Raw genomic sequence first — 16631 nt, 5'->3', positions numbered from 1 at the left:
ACCTAGTCACTTTACCCCAGACCCTTGCAAATATTTATAAAAAATGGGTTGAGTGAATTCTCTCCTATGACAGGATACCTTTAAGCACATATTTTAACACCAACCTTTGTTTTCATCAATAATTCTACTAACTAATCTATGCATCAATGTACCCCGCCAATTAGGTCGATGGACCAATTGGTTGAGCAAGTTGATGATGATTGTCAACAACAATACATTAATTTGCATAATTAATTGACTCTAAAAGAATCACAAACACCTGAAATCATTTAAAAGATTTTATATAATTAATTTGCATAAAATACAATTATCATTTATTCTGTCATTGTTAATTCTCACTGAGCATTGCCATTTATTCAGGAAATAAATAAAGAACCTGTTCAATAAAAGTCATGAAGAGAAAATTCAGATTCACATTAATTCTATTATTCTCTAAATAAAAGATCAACCCATGCTTGGTCGTGTAACTGAAAGAGAAATTCTTCATGAAAAAGATCAGAGAACCATAGTTAAAACATGCTTTTAATTCTAAAGATTTCTACACTAAAACCTTCCTACCCAGCACTAAAACCCAAACTATACTTAACTAATTCTTGCCTCCTCAGCGCAATCTCTTACCCAGGCAAGTGTCCCGCAATGATCTCCAACCTACAGATCAGTGAGCATTCTGGCATAGTTTCAGGCTCCCAGCATCTCTGCAAACAGCTGCAGTGCAATCAGCATCTCTGCGTTCAGCTTTTCTCTGACTCCCAAACCCAATTTTGGTCTGATATTTATACTGTATTTGCTGGCTCTCTACCCTCTAATGTTTCAACTCTTGCCGTTTCGCTTTCTCTGATTGGTCTTGACATTGCAGTTCTTAGCTCTCAGGATGTCCGTTCATTGACAATGTATTTTTTGACTTTCAGGATGTCTATGAATAGCTTTCTGATTAAAAAGCTGACAGATACAAATGCAACTGTCCATGCACTTCTCAACTTCCAGGATGTCTGTGAATAACTTTGTTTGACAAAGTGATAAATACAAGTTCGACTGTACCCATTCATCATCAGGCCTTTAAATGTTCATTGGCAATGATTCAGCTGTTTTCACGTGGTCATTATTTGGAAGGCATTTGACTTTTCTCTTTGGCAGATATTCAGCTGTTCTCGTTTTTATCATTTTGGCTCAGAGCCACTCACCGACATTCATATCAAATGGCCTCGAACATAGTCAGCTGAGGTTACAAAGTTTTCAGTGAAGCACAGAGCATGGACGAGTTTCTCTCAGCCAGATGATGTAAGCTTTTTCGACTGCGCAGAACCGGGAAAAGCGAAGCCATTTTAGAACTGGCAACCAGCCAAAAATACGATAAACACAAAAAGAAAATGTAAATACACAGAATATAAGTGTTTTCTGTCCCCCCACCCACCAGTGCTAATATTTATCCTTTAAAACTGTTACCTAGCAGAAAAGCATCACACTGCAAGCCATTAAAAATGAAGCAGAAAAGCAGCATGCACAATGTACATTACAACATAGACATGCACTTATTACACCACTTAAATGCATAAAATAGATTAAACATTAGTTTTACATCATAATTAATATGTTAATCAACCATGTTAGTGCAACGCATTTCCCACATGTAATGTGTGTGTTTTTAGTTAATACACAGCAATCAAAATTAATATATTTACTTTGTTATGGTGGGTGATTGATTTGAATGGGGTACACACAAAATCTTCTGTACCTCGCTCCATCACACCCACCTCCTCAGACACTCCTCAGCAGCACCTCAGATTGCACTTCGACATGCACACCGCGCATCCGAGACTCGCCTCTTCTCTGGTGCTCACGACGATCCGGCGCTCTTCACCAATGCTCCGCTTGCATCTCAACACGCACCCTGCGTGTTCGAGTCTCTCATTTCTCCCGGTGCACATGATGTCCAGGCACTCTCCACCAACGCCCTGGCTGCACCACAACACGCACTTTATGCGTCCAAGTCTCACCTCTTCTCCTGGTGCACATGATGCCCAGGCGCTCCTTACCAACACCCTGTTTGCACCACGACACACACCCAGCGTGTTCGAGACTCACTTCTTCTTTTGGTGCATACGAGGCCCCGGCGCTCTTCACCAACACCCGGGCTGCACCACGACACGCACACTGCGCATCCGAGCCTCACTTCGTCTCTCTGTGCACACCACGACCAGTCACTCCTCACCAATGCCTTGGCCTGCACTTCGACATGCACCCAGCTCGTCCGAGACTTAGCTTACTACTGCGTGCCCACGAGCACACAGCACAACTTCTGAGGGTCTCAAGCTGCAAAAGCACATGCACACCGCATTGCTTGAGACTTCTCCGGAAACTTTTATGATCCTGTATTTCCAAACAGGGAGCCAGCTCACCTCGGACCCTTAGGGGTTACAAGACACAGCACAAAGCACAGTCTTCTTCAAGCAGGGGGACCCAGCGCCTCCAAGCACAGTCCCAACAGCCTCTCCCTTAGTCAGAACAGCAAACTGCAGACCAGCCCCAGATCACGAAGCAAGGATTGGTCCTTCCACAGCAGTCTCTTCAGATGCTCCTTCTTTAGCAGAGGTTCCTCTTGACCACAGAATGGGTCCAAGCCTTTACAGTCTCAATAAATATCTGTTTCATTCCCCCTTTCAGGGGTTTCAACTCTCCAAGTTATACTCCTTAATGTCTTTGAAGTTCGTATGTGCTCAGGGGTCTCTGACCCCTCTCTAAATCAGTTCTGGGTGCCTCCCTCCCAGTGTCACCTCTCTCCCTTTGATACTGGGGGCCTGGATCCCTAATCACTCAGTAGGAGATGGGTTAATTGGTTTATAGCACCAGTCCAGGGCTTTTCATCTCACAGGCTTCTCCTCCCCTACTCTCTAGATGTAGGGCAGCCTGGTGCCATCTCAACCCCTCCCTGGGTCAAGACCACTTCTAGCTCCTCTCACCTTTCAGTTCCAGACAGCCAATCCACATTTCAGAGACATACATAAATGCTCAGAGCACAAAACTCAGCCACTTTCTAAAAGATTGGTTTATGAACACCCAGTGACAAAACCACCTTCACAGAAAGATGTGTGTTCATACATACTAAACTTCACTCTCCATTATAAACTGACTGGAAAAAAATGCACAAAAGTTAATTTCTCAAAGTTCTCTGTTGCACACATACATGTCCTTGGGGCATGTGTGTGTGCAAAATGTGCTGAAATTGCAATTTCAGTGGAGCATCAGGGTGTCCTTTGGCACCCTTGCACCCTTGAAATTGCATGCGCTATTTGGTACTCGGAAATTGCACATGCAATTCCCATTGATTCTTATGGGCCTCTAGGCACATGGGAATGAATAGGAAGCAATTGCTTGATAAGAAATGTGTAGGAATCGCAATTTATTTTGCAATTCCTAAATGCATAAGCATTTGCGATTCCTAAATTGCGATTTTTTTACAATCACAATTTAGGAATCGCAAATGCACAGTTTGATGCATGTGGCCCTAAGAGTAGTGTGCTTTTTGAAAGTGCGTTTGTTGATGTGCACAGATCTTGCATTGCAGTAACTTGAACAGGAACAGGTCCTTGCTCAAAGCAGCACACATTGATTATGCTTTTTTTTTTAAAGGTTTTGTATTTGTTCAATTAGACAAGCAGCAGGAGTGCAGGCTAGTTACTTGAATTGAGATTACTTTGTAGCTGTCCACAACCTGTCATAGGTTGGTCAACTACTTTTACTGGCCACAGATAAGGCAAACGGTAGATGATTCTGGCACCCTTGCATGGCTTTTCTGGTCAGTGGCAAGTCTGCAGGAAAGGGTACGACTCCTCCAGACCTTCCCAGAGCGAGGTACAACTTTTGAGAAGGTATTTTAATTACTGATTAGGCATGTCTTGAATTTTCACATCAGCCTTGCAAAAAATATCCTAAACATCCCGGTCTTCTAGGTCACTTTGACCTGATGGAGCCACTATTCTTTTATGGCTCTTTTTATTACTCAGCCTGTCCTTATGCAAGGTTCGTTTCCCTAGGTTTTACATGTAACCAATCTTAAGCATGTTCTTGAGGACTATGCTTAAAGGAGACGTATTTAAAAAATGAAGGTGCTGGTATCCGAGTCCAAACGATACCCATTTGATATGATAGGCTGTCATGTAGTTTCTATAAATCTATATCTGATCTGCGCATTTAGACAACATAAACTGCGCAATTGGTGTCCAGACTGATTCCAGACACCCCCACCAGATATGCTCACCTGTATGCCAGATAGCTCGCAGTGCCACTGTAAACTCCTCTTAACAAGGAGAGAATAATTTCTGGCAACTATCGAACATGACAACCCCGTCCCTCAGGGATCTGAGAAACAGTACAGTACTTTTCGCTCAGTCACTCGGGCTCATAAAAGCGGTGGGACCGGGTTAGGTTGGGGGGGATTCCCTCATCATCGTCTGTCAAAATCCCACCCTGCCCCACTGCCTTACCTGCACTGGTCGCTGCTGTGAGAAAAGCCCTCCTCAGTCCATCTTGAATGCTAGGCATTCCATTTCTTCCACTCTCTGCGCAAGAATCTCTGAACACAATTTGCCTGTTTTAGTTTCATTTTGCAACAGAAATGCTGCTTCTTTTTGACTAATTCGGACATTTCCTCAGCTGCCTTTTTATCCACCTAACTGGCTCTGTTTGATAAGTTCCATACTGTGGTGGTAAAAATCGTGAAAGAACAAATCTACAATTTGTGTTATCTGTCTATCACTTTCTCACATCATTTATTAATGTGACAGGAGTGTGACATATGTCGATGTTGTGAGATATCAAGCAAACAATTCTACATAGTTCTCAATAGAACATACCACCAGCATTCTGTCTGCCCAATGTACTCTCTCTAGCTGAATTCCAAGCCACAGAATGACTCCACATTATATGAATTCATAAGTAAGGCTGAGCAGATCAAGGCCAAAATAACAACATTCAGCAAATCACAAAGAATGTTTTTAGAAGAGATTAAGCTTATCTGTGGCCCTTTCCAGAAAAAAAGAACTGAGAGAGATGATACCCTCACCAGTTTTGACTTGCCACAATGTCTTAAAGAGCTGGGTCTTCACTGTCATTTCTTCTCAAGTCAAGGCATAACACGTCAACACCCTTCCCAGGGACCTGTATGACTTTGAGGGTCCATTCACAATAACTGTCTTCCACCAATTTAAGGGCAACTTTCTCAATCAGGGCTTTACCATCATGAGCGCTAATGCTTCCCCGTCAATATAAAGTAATCTCTTGATGTCAGAGGTTGCCATAATATCAAGGCCACACATGCCAGAGTCATTAGAGAGTAGAAGAAAGAGGAGGACAGTCTCACTGCCTTCTGAGCAGTTGGAGTCTTGGACCTAAGAATTTCATCCTCTGCCTCCTCAAGAAGATAATCCTCTTCCTTTAACTAGAAAGCAACATAAACACCCACAACCACAGCCCCTGCTGCCTGCAGCTTTGAATGAATGAATGGATAGACTTGATTTTGCAAAGCACAAATGTTATAAAGGAACTTGATTTTGTGACACTGACCTCGAGATGTGAAATTTATACAGAGGACTATAAAATAGTTTTAAGGAATTTCCTGAATTGTATGACGGATAATGTGGGTTGTGTTTCAGGGAGGAGAGTTCCAGGCCTCGGCAGTCAAGTAGGCATGAGCCCCCTGCCTCACTGGCCAAATTTTAGGACCCTGCTGAAAGTAATAAGAGTGGGGGGGAGCATGGAATGTGACGGGAAGAATCGAAAAATAAGGTTTCAGTATACGTTGAGTAACTTGGTGGATTGCACACTGACAGAGTCCTAGAGATGTGAAAATTCTGCTTTTGACAATGGCCAGTCAGTGAATGGACCTATGTTGATAGCAGATATGGGTACTTTTTCCTCGGTTCCCAAGTAAAGCAAGCAGCAGGATTCTAAATATGTTGGAGGAGATGTAATATGTATTTGGGAATTCCAAGGAAAAATGGATTGCAGTAGTCTAGCTGAGATGAAATCAATCACTGGACCACTTTTGGGATGCAAAAGTCCTCTATGTGATAATGGACACGCGCCTATGCCCGGGTGCCCAACTGCACTGTTGTCTGGATCCCTAATGCTGATTTTTATCGTCATAGGCAAACACAGATCATGTGTGTGCTATGACATGAGCCTGTATCATGGATTGGAGTCTTGTTTGGCTGGCCCAAATCGCTACCTTCATAGTGGTGGAAGGTTACTACCTTCAGGAGTTAAGCAGCCCAAGAGTGGTGATCACAGCATTCCATGTAATAATCAGTTGGAGTGAAAAGGTCCTTTTTAGGTCTCGCCTGTCGATGCGCATGCGCATCGAGCAAGCGAGACTATGGTGGCTTATCCACTCTTTATCCAACTTGCAAGGAATCGTGGCGATTCCTTGCAGTGCACGAGAAATTTAAGCTCAATGCGCATGCGCATTGAGCTTAAAAGCGCGTGCACATGCCCCCAGCCGCCTGCCTTGCCTACTCTCCCAGCTGGTGCCACTCCACCCCCTGCGGCATCAAAGGCTTTCACGGCCGGCCGGCCATGCTTTCAGTTTCACGACCGGCCGGCCGTGTGAAGTACATTTCTAAGCCCGCTCTCCCTGCTCCGCCCCCTGCTCCAGCCGAGACGCATTTCTCCTCCCTCCTCCCCCCTCCTGGGTCAGGTTACCCTGCTTTCTCTTTCTTTTCACCCGGTGACATTGTTGCCTTTAGCCCTTCCCTCACCTCCTCAAGCCGTTACTCGTTGTGTGTACAGGGCTGTGTGTATTCGCGCTTGTGCTTGTCCTGGTTTGTTTGCAGGTGCACACATTACACAAGGCTCTGCTCACTGACCCTAGAGGTAGGCCTCTGACCCGGCACACTCGAGTGAAAGATTCCTCACATAACCCACCGCTCCAGCTGTCTCTTCCTTCAGGCTGCCAGCCTTGAGCGTGGGGGGAGGAGGGGCTGCATACACTTCTGTCCCCGCCGACACGTCAGGGCATGCTGGAATTCAGAGGCCGCCCTCCACTCTGCTTTTCAGTGTACCGTCTGTCATGGCCACAAGCCAGCACCCCCACTTTCGCTGCAGACGAGCTAGGGCTTGTCTTTCTCCAGAGGCAAACAGGGCAGCCTGACTTACGAGAGCCCCCGCAGGCTCACCAACCCAAGGAAAAGCTGCACGAGACAGACGTGTGCCACTCACCTCACCTCTTCCTGGAAGCCGGACTGTGGATAAATGCAGCCGTGGGAAGGCCCCATCCTACCTCAGGTTTAACATTTAATTCTACACCTCTTGAGGGTTCCTGTGATTAACCAACCAAAACCTTGCTGCTGAGCTCATAAACAGTCTGCAACTGAAACGGAGGCGGGCAAATTGCCGTGTGAATTCTCTCCGGCGCCTGCAAGTCAGCTTAACACCTCTTACAAAACAAAACATCACAACTCATCAGTGGCTTGACCTTTGAATATCTGCGGTGTAAAGGTTTATTAATTCATTCATTCAAAAGCGGCCCTTCTATAATTAGCTGTTTCTTGCCCACTATTCATGCCCAGCCCACAAAACCGGGGAACTAGCTGTAGAAACCTGATGAGAGCTGTTAGAACTCCTGGTAGCTGCCCTGAGACCCGAGCCATGCATGGGTGCAAGGATCGGGAACAGAGAATGCAAGGCTCTCGTTTAAGCTTATGACGCACTTGTCTTCACAAGAAAGTCAGATACTTCACAACAACCAGGCCTCATCAGCTGTACCTCAAAACAACCAGGACTCATCACCCCTCTCTCACAACAACCAGGCCTCATCACCCCTCTCTCACAACACTCACTCTCACTCACCCTCAACCCCTCAGCCTCACCCTCACCCTCACTCACCCTCACTCACCCTCAACCCCTCACCCTCACTCACCCTCAACCCCTCACCCTCACTCACCCTCACCCTCACTCACCCTCAACCCCTCACTCACCCTCAACCCCTCACCCTCACTCACCCTCACTCACCCTCAACCCCTCACCCTCACTCACCCTCAACCCCTCACCCTCACTCACCCTCAACCCCTCCCCCTCTACCCCTCACCCTCACTCACCCTCACTCACCCTCACTCACTCACCCTCAACCCCTCACCCTCAACCCCTCACCCTCAACCCCTCACCCTCACTCACCCTCAACCCCTCACCCTCACTCACCCTCAACCCCTCACCCTCACTCACCCTCAGCCCCTCCCCCTCAACCCCTCACCCTCACTCACCCTCAACCCCTCACCCTCACTCACCCTCAACCCCTCACCCTCACTCACTCACTCACCCTCAACCCCTCACCCTCAACCCCTCACCCTCAACCCCTCACCCTCACTCACCCTCACCCTCACTCACCCTCAACCCCTCACCCTCACCCTCACTCACCCTCACCCTCACCCTCAACCCCTCAAACTCACCCTCACTCACCCTCAACCCCTCACCCACCCTCACCCTCACTCACCCTGACCATCACTCACCCTCAACCCCTCACTCACCCTCAACCCCTCACTCACCCTCACTCTCACTCATCCTCACTCACCCTCAACCCCTCACCCTCACTCACCCTCACTCACCCTCACTCACCCTCAACCCCTCACCCTCACTCACCCTCACTCACCCTCAACCCCTCACCCTCAACCCCTCACTCACTCTCACTCTCACTCATCCTCACTCACCCTCAACCCCTCACCCTCACTCACTCACTCTCAACCCCTCACCCTCAAACCCTCACCCTCACTCACCCACCCTCAACCCCTCACCCTCACTCACCCTCAACCCCTCACCCTCACTCACTCACCCTCACTCACCCTCAACCCCTCCCCCTCGACCCCTCCCCCTCAACCCCTCACCCTCACCCTCACTCACCCTCACTCACCCTCAACCCCTCACCCTCAAACCCTCACTCACCCTCAACCCCTCACCCTCAACCCCTCACCCTCAACCCCTCACCCTCAACCCCTCACCCTCACTCATCCTCACTCACCCTCAACCCCTCACCCTCCCTCACCCTCACCCTCACTCACCCTCAACCCCTCACCCTCACTCACTCACCCTCAACCCCTCACCCTCAACCCCTCACCCTCAACCCCTCACCCTCAACCCCTCACTCACCCTCACTCTCACTCACCCTCACTCAGCCTCAACTACTCCCCCTCACCCTCACTCACCCAAAACCCCTCACCCTCACTCACCCTCACCCTCACTCACCCTCAACACCTCACTCACCCTCACCCTCACCCTCACTCACCCTCACTCACCCTCACCCTCACTCACCCTCAACACCTCACCCTCAACCTCAACCCCTCACCCTCACTCACCCTCACTCACCCTCACTCACCCTCACTCACCCTCACTCACCCTCACTCACCCTCACTCACCCTCACCCTCACACAGTGCAATAGTTCTCAGACCATTTCAGTTAGAGCTTTTAGAAATGTTTATGGCTTTTTTTATTTGTAATACTTTAGCATTGGCTACAGGAAACAAAAATGCTAAACATTTACAAAAAAAACCCATAAACAATTCTAAAAGCACTAACTCTAATGGTGCGAGACCTATTGCATTTCCAATGCTTGTTAACTTGTGTCTTTGGAGTGAGGCGTACATGCTCACTCACTTTTTAAAGATCCGCTGCTGTGTGCTTAACTCAGTCCTGAACTACATCAGTTAGGTGTGAAGTGCAATGCAGTGCAGGCGTGGGCACTCTGCGCTAGATGTTTGTGTGCATTGGAAGGGTACAATACAGGGATAGAGGAGTGTTGTGCAGTGTGTGCATGGTGAGTGCAAGTACTGGATGTATGTGTAACTGAGGAGTGCAGTACATGAAAAATGTAGTGCTACATAATACATGCATGATGAGGGCATGCACTTGGTGTATGTATACCTGTGAGGAGGTGTTGTGTTGTGCAGTATGTGCATGGTGAATGTGTGCACTGGCTGTAAGTGTGCCTGCAAGTGGCACAATTCAGAAAGGCTTAAGTACTGATCAGGCACAATCGTAAAAGGTTTTCTCTACAGGAATGCATGGAAATGTTCACAAGCCCATACCACAGTTAAGCTTTCTTTTTCAGATTGTGAATGAGAAGGCCTGTTTGGAGCAAACCTTTACTTGCATATGCCACAATATGCCTTTGAGCATTCGGTTGTCCAATGTGCTGTGCAAGGATGACACCTAACCCAACTGGGCTAGTGGGAACACAACCTCTGTATGAAGATTCGGATTGAAATATGCAATCTCAATGGCTTGTTTAATTTCCTTAAACATTTCTCACATTCATGTGACCAATGAAATGAAACACTTTTCGTCAAGTCTCTCAATGGAGCCCTTACAGTGGCAAAGTCGTGTATATATCTGGAACAGTAACTGGCCATGCCAAGAAATGAACACACATCTTGTGGGGGAATGAAACATCTTGTGGGGGATCAGCACTTGTACTTTAGCAGGATCTGGTGTCATACCCCCATCAGAAAAGATATGGCCAAATAATTTTTGCTTTGTCTCATGGAAGTCAAACTTGGCTGCACTAAAAGTCAAACCTGCTTCAGCAAGTAAACTGCATACTTGTGCAAGAGCTTTATCATGATCTTTATGTGTAGCTCCGAAAACCAATACGTCAGTGCTGTCATTGAACGCATACATGACAGGCAGTATGATACGTTGAAAGACTTCTTGAAACAGTTCTGCAGCGGATGACACACCAAAACCTAGTCTTTAGTGTCAAAACAGCCCAACATGTGTAGAGAAGGTTGTACTGTACCTGCAATCTTCTTAAAGTTCTAACTGATGATATCATTTATTTAAATAAAGGTGAGATAATTAATACCTTTGCTCCGTTTAATCGCATTTTCTTGTCAGCAATGTGTGGACCTGAATGTCATTCTCGTTCTATTGCCTTGTTAGCATGAGGCATGTCAAAGCATATGCGTGCAGCTCCTTCACTGTCCTTTTTGGGTACTACTACTATAAGAGAAACCCATAGCACACCCTCTCTATTATCTGAAGGAAGACCTTCCATTATAGTGAATCCTTTTCTCCATGACCTTGGAAGTGTGTTCTGCCATTTAATGCAGTATTATCCTTCCACCTGTGTTTGGTACTCTTTTGTACTCAGGTTATATTGAGCTGTTATGTTTGTTCTATTATGTTTGTTCTAGTGGATTCAATGCCTATTCGATTCCCAATGTTTGACTAATGTTCTGATTTGTTACTCTTGCCTCAAAATGTTTAAAGCGCTCCGATATCCTTCGGGATCAAGTTTGCGCTATATAAAACTGTATAAAATAAAAAATACAAAAAAATAGTGCTAAAACAATTAATATATGCAGACATGAATACATGATAGTAAGAATGCATACTCCTATAATTCAGACCCTAACTAGATGTACCTAAATGTACCTAGCATGTGTGTATGTGTATAGCCAAGAATCCCCCTAGTATAAAACCAATCCCATTACCTGGTGTGAGAGAATGAAGGACCCTGCGATGGACACCCCGCGGGGTATGCCAGACCACTGCAGGAAATTCATAGTCTTGCGTCAGTGTGTCAGCATGGAAGTCTTTCTCCTCTACCCGCCCCATCAAAGGTATGGTGTTTATACATCCAAAAAGTACCCTCAAGGGTTCTCCTTTGCTGTGCCATGTCGGCCAAGGATGACAAAAGGAAAGACCTTTATACATAGTTATTATGCAGAAGATGGTAATCCTGCTGTGATTCTGAGAATCCTCTTGCATAATAAATGAGGCTAGTTTTCTGGGAGCACCACTCGACATTTATGCAGCACCTAACTAGGCAAAAGGTCAATACCAAAAACTGGTATGTAGTACAATGGCAGGGAAAATGTAGGTGAAAGGTTAGATGACTACCCAGGCCTATATTGGGGTACATTACAAATCATAACAGGCGTAGTTCAGGAAAAGCAGCTCAGGGCAGGGTGACTTGTGTTCGTTGGTGACAGACCTGTGTTAGTTTTGAAAAGCTCAAAAAACCTTTAATTTAAATTACGGTACTTCGGATGCTGATGGACTCCCAAGATATCAATCAAATAGTTATTTCTATCGGATCTGTATAATACCGTCATAGTATGAGACATTTCAGCAAGTTGTGGAGCGGTCAAGAACTTTCTGTCTAGGAAATTTACAATTCGTAACAGATTGTGAGGGTTGCCAGTGAGATGTTTTTAAAGGTGATCACTATAGATCAAACTATTTTCATAAGTTTTGTTTCCATTCAGTATGAGATGTGTAGGCATGTTAAAAGTAGCCCTGATACATCACTACACAAAGTATTCTCAGTAATCAATATGCTTCGAGCAATAAAATGTAGTTCTTTTCAAATGTCACTTGGTAGAAAGGCAATGCACATTACTTTCTATGGCTCTGTTTATTCTCAGGAAAGTCTTATGTTACGACAACCCAAAAAACAAACGCTCGCCTACTATTAAACACATTTTATGATTCAAAACGTTTGGTTTGGTTCAATGAACTACTCCACACATAATAATACTGTTTTTACTTTTATTTCAGGCAGTTGAAGAGTTTTTAACAGAACTGCAAAACAGGGAGCAACCAAATGTTGTTTCAATTCCTCAGAACACAGCTGTGAAGTTTTTAATGGCTCGAAGATTTGATGTATCCAGGGCAATTGATTTATTTCAAGCATATAGGGTAGGTATAGCATGTTCTAGTATTTAAAGTTGTAATCTGCCTTAACCATAATCCTGCGTCCTTGCCTCAGGACACCATGTCTGCCAATATATTTCCACATGTATAGTGCCCCCATACCACTTATGTAAGGGGCACTCTCAAAAACATTTACATTTTCAACTCGTAGAGCTCGACCTCTAATCTTTTTTTCTTAGAAAGTCTCAAACACGCATTATTTATTCTGCCCATTTGAAGTTGTTGGTCTGGTAGTTTGTATTAGCCAGAGTCGGTGAACCGTTTTGTGGCAGTGTACTTTATAAAAAAAATTGATATAACATGACATAAATATAGCATCATAATAAATGTTTTCGTGTGCCTCATATCTGCCTGAACATGTCCACATTGAAACTTTTTTTTATTCGATGGGTCACAATTTTGCACTGTCAAATTAATGTCATTTGTTTTCGTTTGTCAAAACGTTGTTCCTAATTATCAGTGAATTGGAAGAACTTAACAAGATTTAACAAGAAAGCGTTTTTGTTTTCCTTTATCTCGTTATTGTCTGATTTCTTTTATCAATTTCTCATCTGATTTCTTTTTTTTCTTTTCACTGAAACTAGATTTGTGTGTAAACTCTGTAAGTGATCCCATTTCCGTCCAAACATGACTAAAAGACATTTTTCTGTCATGGTATCATCACCACCTTCATAACGTTGTAATGTCTCCCTGCTGTCAAGCTGAACCTCAAAATGCTTTTTCACCTTTGAATGTGTAAATATCAAATTAAAGGAGTTTTTCAACTTCCAAAATGAACTCTGCACCTGTGCATTTTGTTTGCAAAGAACTAGTTTCTCACAGGTGATTATTTTATTTCCAGTCTTTTTGATTTTACTTGCTGGTCTGTTATTAGACTAGATGGAATTGCTACCATGATGGCTGAACAAACGTGAATCATCAACACTCTGCAGGCCCATACTAATTCTGCATTTATCCTTTATTCTGGAATGCCACTTGTGATCGTTTACCAGTAATGTGAAGTTGTAGCGGCCTGTGATGGCTGCTTTAGGGCTTTTTTTTGTTGTAAATGTAATTGCTGGAGGGAGGCATCTCACAGAGGGGAAGGAAGTTCTGTGAACTCGATTATGTAATTCATACATAGTATGAATTTTAAACAATGGAGGAGCAATGCAGTGTGATGTTTGAGCTAAGAAGTGAACATATGAAAGTCGTTCCAGGGATGTAGATTGTCCAGTATAAAATGATATAGAAGTATATTGATACATTAACAAAAGAGCCCCCCCCCCCGGAAAAGATAGTTATATCTTAGGGAGTTGTAGGACCTCACGAAAAATATATTTTGGGGTCCCCTGTTTGGAACAACTTTGCATTTATTACCCCTTTTTGACTCATTCAAGCTCTCATGATATCAAACAGTATTGAACTTCATGTTAAACCTTCAGAAACTGGGGCAAGTGAAAACAGTTGGACCTCAAACTGTCTGTTGTCCACCATCCAATTAGTAGCTAAAGAAAGCATTGGTAAAACCCTTTCTTTCTGAGATTGCATTCCCGTTTTTTTTTTACATGCAACATTTAATGTGAAATTCTGTTTCTAATAAAACGTGCTAAGGGTGACTTGTTAACTTTTTAGTGAATGTAAGAAATATAAATATTTGGGGTGCATGGCTGCCCATCTCAAGGAATAATCACAACCCTTGTCGGAGTGAACCCTCAAGTCATTAAATGAATTTGAGCTCAACAGCATGGTAACTATGGAATTGAACAGATAGGATTAAGTTAGGGCAATGTGTATAGTCTTTAAGCAATTCTAAAACAGTAATAAAGTCGAAATGCAAAACAATAAAAATCCCAATACAAATTAGGAAAATTGAGTAATATTTAATAACAAAATAACACCAAAATATCAAACATTCAATAAGGGGAACCATAGAAATGAATTTTTAAAGTTTTAATAGGAATAGTGCCAAGTAGCATAAAACGCCAATGATAAGTCAATACCGTGGTAGGCTGGGACCTAGCATAATTTGACGCTGACTGCATTGGAGCACGGGTCCGATACACTAGGTTCTTCGTGGTCAAAGATTTTACCTTCTGGCAATAGTCCTATAAGTCCCAATCCACTACAGGAGTATACTTCTAAGGATCCCCCTAGACCTCAGGAGAGTAGCTCAGACACTCAAAGGATGTCAGGCAGAGGTCTAGTAGACAAGTCCAGTTGCCATTGGTCAGTTGCAGGAAAGGCCTCTCATACCTTGTTGTGTCCCTCTGGCTTTAACAGGACGTCAGCCTTTTGACCCTTCGAGTTCACTTGCTTGCCCTGGTACGAGAGCAGGTCCATTCCTTCAGAGTTCGTCTCATGTCAAAGACAGCAGGTCAGCCCCCTTCTGATCTTCCTCAGGACCAGGAGTGTTTTGAAGCGGGTACCTGGAGATGCCTTTCATGAGCTAGTGGGTAGGAATGACTCCTGGGCACGACCAGACCAAAAGTGTAAAAGTTCCTGCGGCCAACCTTACCCATTTTAGACATTTCTAAGAAGGCAAAAATATGTGAAGTAGGGAGAGAATTAAAATACAGGAGAGAAGGAAAAGATAAAGAGGTTGAAAGATTAATATGTAAGTAGAGGAATAGAGGTAGAGAACTAGTTAAGATTTTAGAGTGTGGTAGAGAGAGATAGCTAGAATTGAATGCAGAGAGAGGCAGAGGTGTACAGTTATGTGAGGGGAAACTTAGAGAGAGATAATGAAGAAAAAGGTGAATTAGACTGAGATAAATGCTGCAAGAAAACAGATACACGATGGAGAGAGAGCTAAATGAAAAGATGTATACAAAACTAGGTTAATAGGTTAGGTAAAGACAGTAATAGGCAATATGGGGGTAAAATGTAGAAAGGGAAATGTGGTATAAAGCAAGACAAGTAAGTTTAGAAGCTGTGTTGCTTCAGAGTTGAAACAATAGGACAAACTTAGAAACAAGCATTTGCAATGCAATAGGTCTTGCATTTACGCAGGTTTGAGCTGTTGACATTGCAAATAATAATGCCTTTTATTTGTTTTCATTTTTAAAACATAAATAAAAGGCATTGTCATTTATAATACCAATAGCTTAAACTCACGTTATTGCGAGACCTATTGCATTGTAAATGCTTGTTAGACATACCGCTATCCAGAGCAATAAGCGAAGCAGGGAGGAGGCATGCAAGACCTATTGCATGCTTTCAGTCATTTAGCTGGGACCTCGAAGCACTTTAAATGGTCACCACTATTCTACCAGTGCCCCAACCAGGATTCAGTTGGGCGACTGTCTAGTGACACACACACACACACACACACACACACAGTTTATTTTTTATTTAAGGTATGTGCGCTATATCTTATCTGTAGTTACCTCGAGGTGAAGGGGAACAAAATAGTTGCAGAACACTTTGGTTTTAGGTTTTTTTAAGCCATGTCACCAACATTGTTCTCAGGATAAGAGTTCAGGTCGTTTTTTCCATGCGCCTCAACCTCTGGATGACCTAGGAAATACCTTTTACGAGGGGAGCCCTCATCAGTAGCGCAGCCCAGCACACATCAGGGTGGGGGTATTGGGGGGGGAGGGGCATGGCGACTGCCACGATCGAGGTATTACAGAAACAGCAAAGTTCCGAGGCTTGCTCACCCAATAAAAAAAACAAAAAACGCCAGGTCTCCCTAAAACTATACATGATAGGGCCATTCAAGAGGTTAATATTGTAAAGATGTGGCGAAGAGGACATGCAGCAGCAGCCAAGATGTGCCTAAGAGCACACAAAGTGGAAGCAAAGAAGAGGCTATGGGGTAGTGAACTGGACATGGGAGGGTTGGGGGGCAGGGAGAGTAGAGCTGGGTGAGCCCATGAAAGCTCGAGTCCGATGCCTTGCTCTGGCTCTGCGCAGGGTACTCTTGAAAACTCGAGCCCAAGACTGGAAG

General features: G+C 44.3%; 1 protein-coding gene across 2 annotated transcripts in view; it reads left to right on the top strand.

The window, feature by feature from the left end:
• The window catches only part of LOC144818684 (tyrosine-protein phosphatase non-receptor type 9-like), a 960088-nt gene that overhangs the window by 118099 nt on the left and 825358 nt on the right, over positions 1–16631 (top strand). For both annotated transcript variants that reach the window (XM_078676335.1, XM_078676336.1), the window contains one exon: positions 12545–12685. In XM_078676335.1, the coding sequence (XP_078532461.1) occupies positions 12632–12685 (54 nt within the window). In that variant the 5' untranslated portion in view covers positions 12545–12631. The remainder of the gene's footprint in view (positions 1–12544; positions 12686–16631) is intronic.

This window comes from Lissotriton helveticus, chromosome 2_1 (genome assembly GCF_964261635.1).
Source record: "Lissotriton helveticus chromosome 2_1, aLisHel1.1, whole genome shotgun sequence".
Lineage (NCBI taxonomy): Eukaryota > Metazoa > Chordata > Amphibia > Caudata > Salamandridae > Lissotriton > Lissotriton helveticus.
The sequence above is the reverse complement of the archived record's forward strand: the minus strand, read 5'-3'. Positions and strand labels throughout refer to the sequence as shown.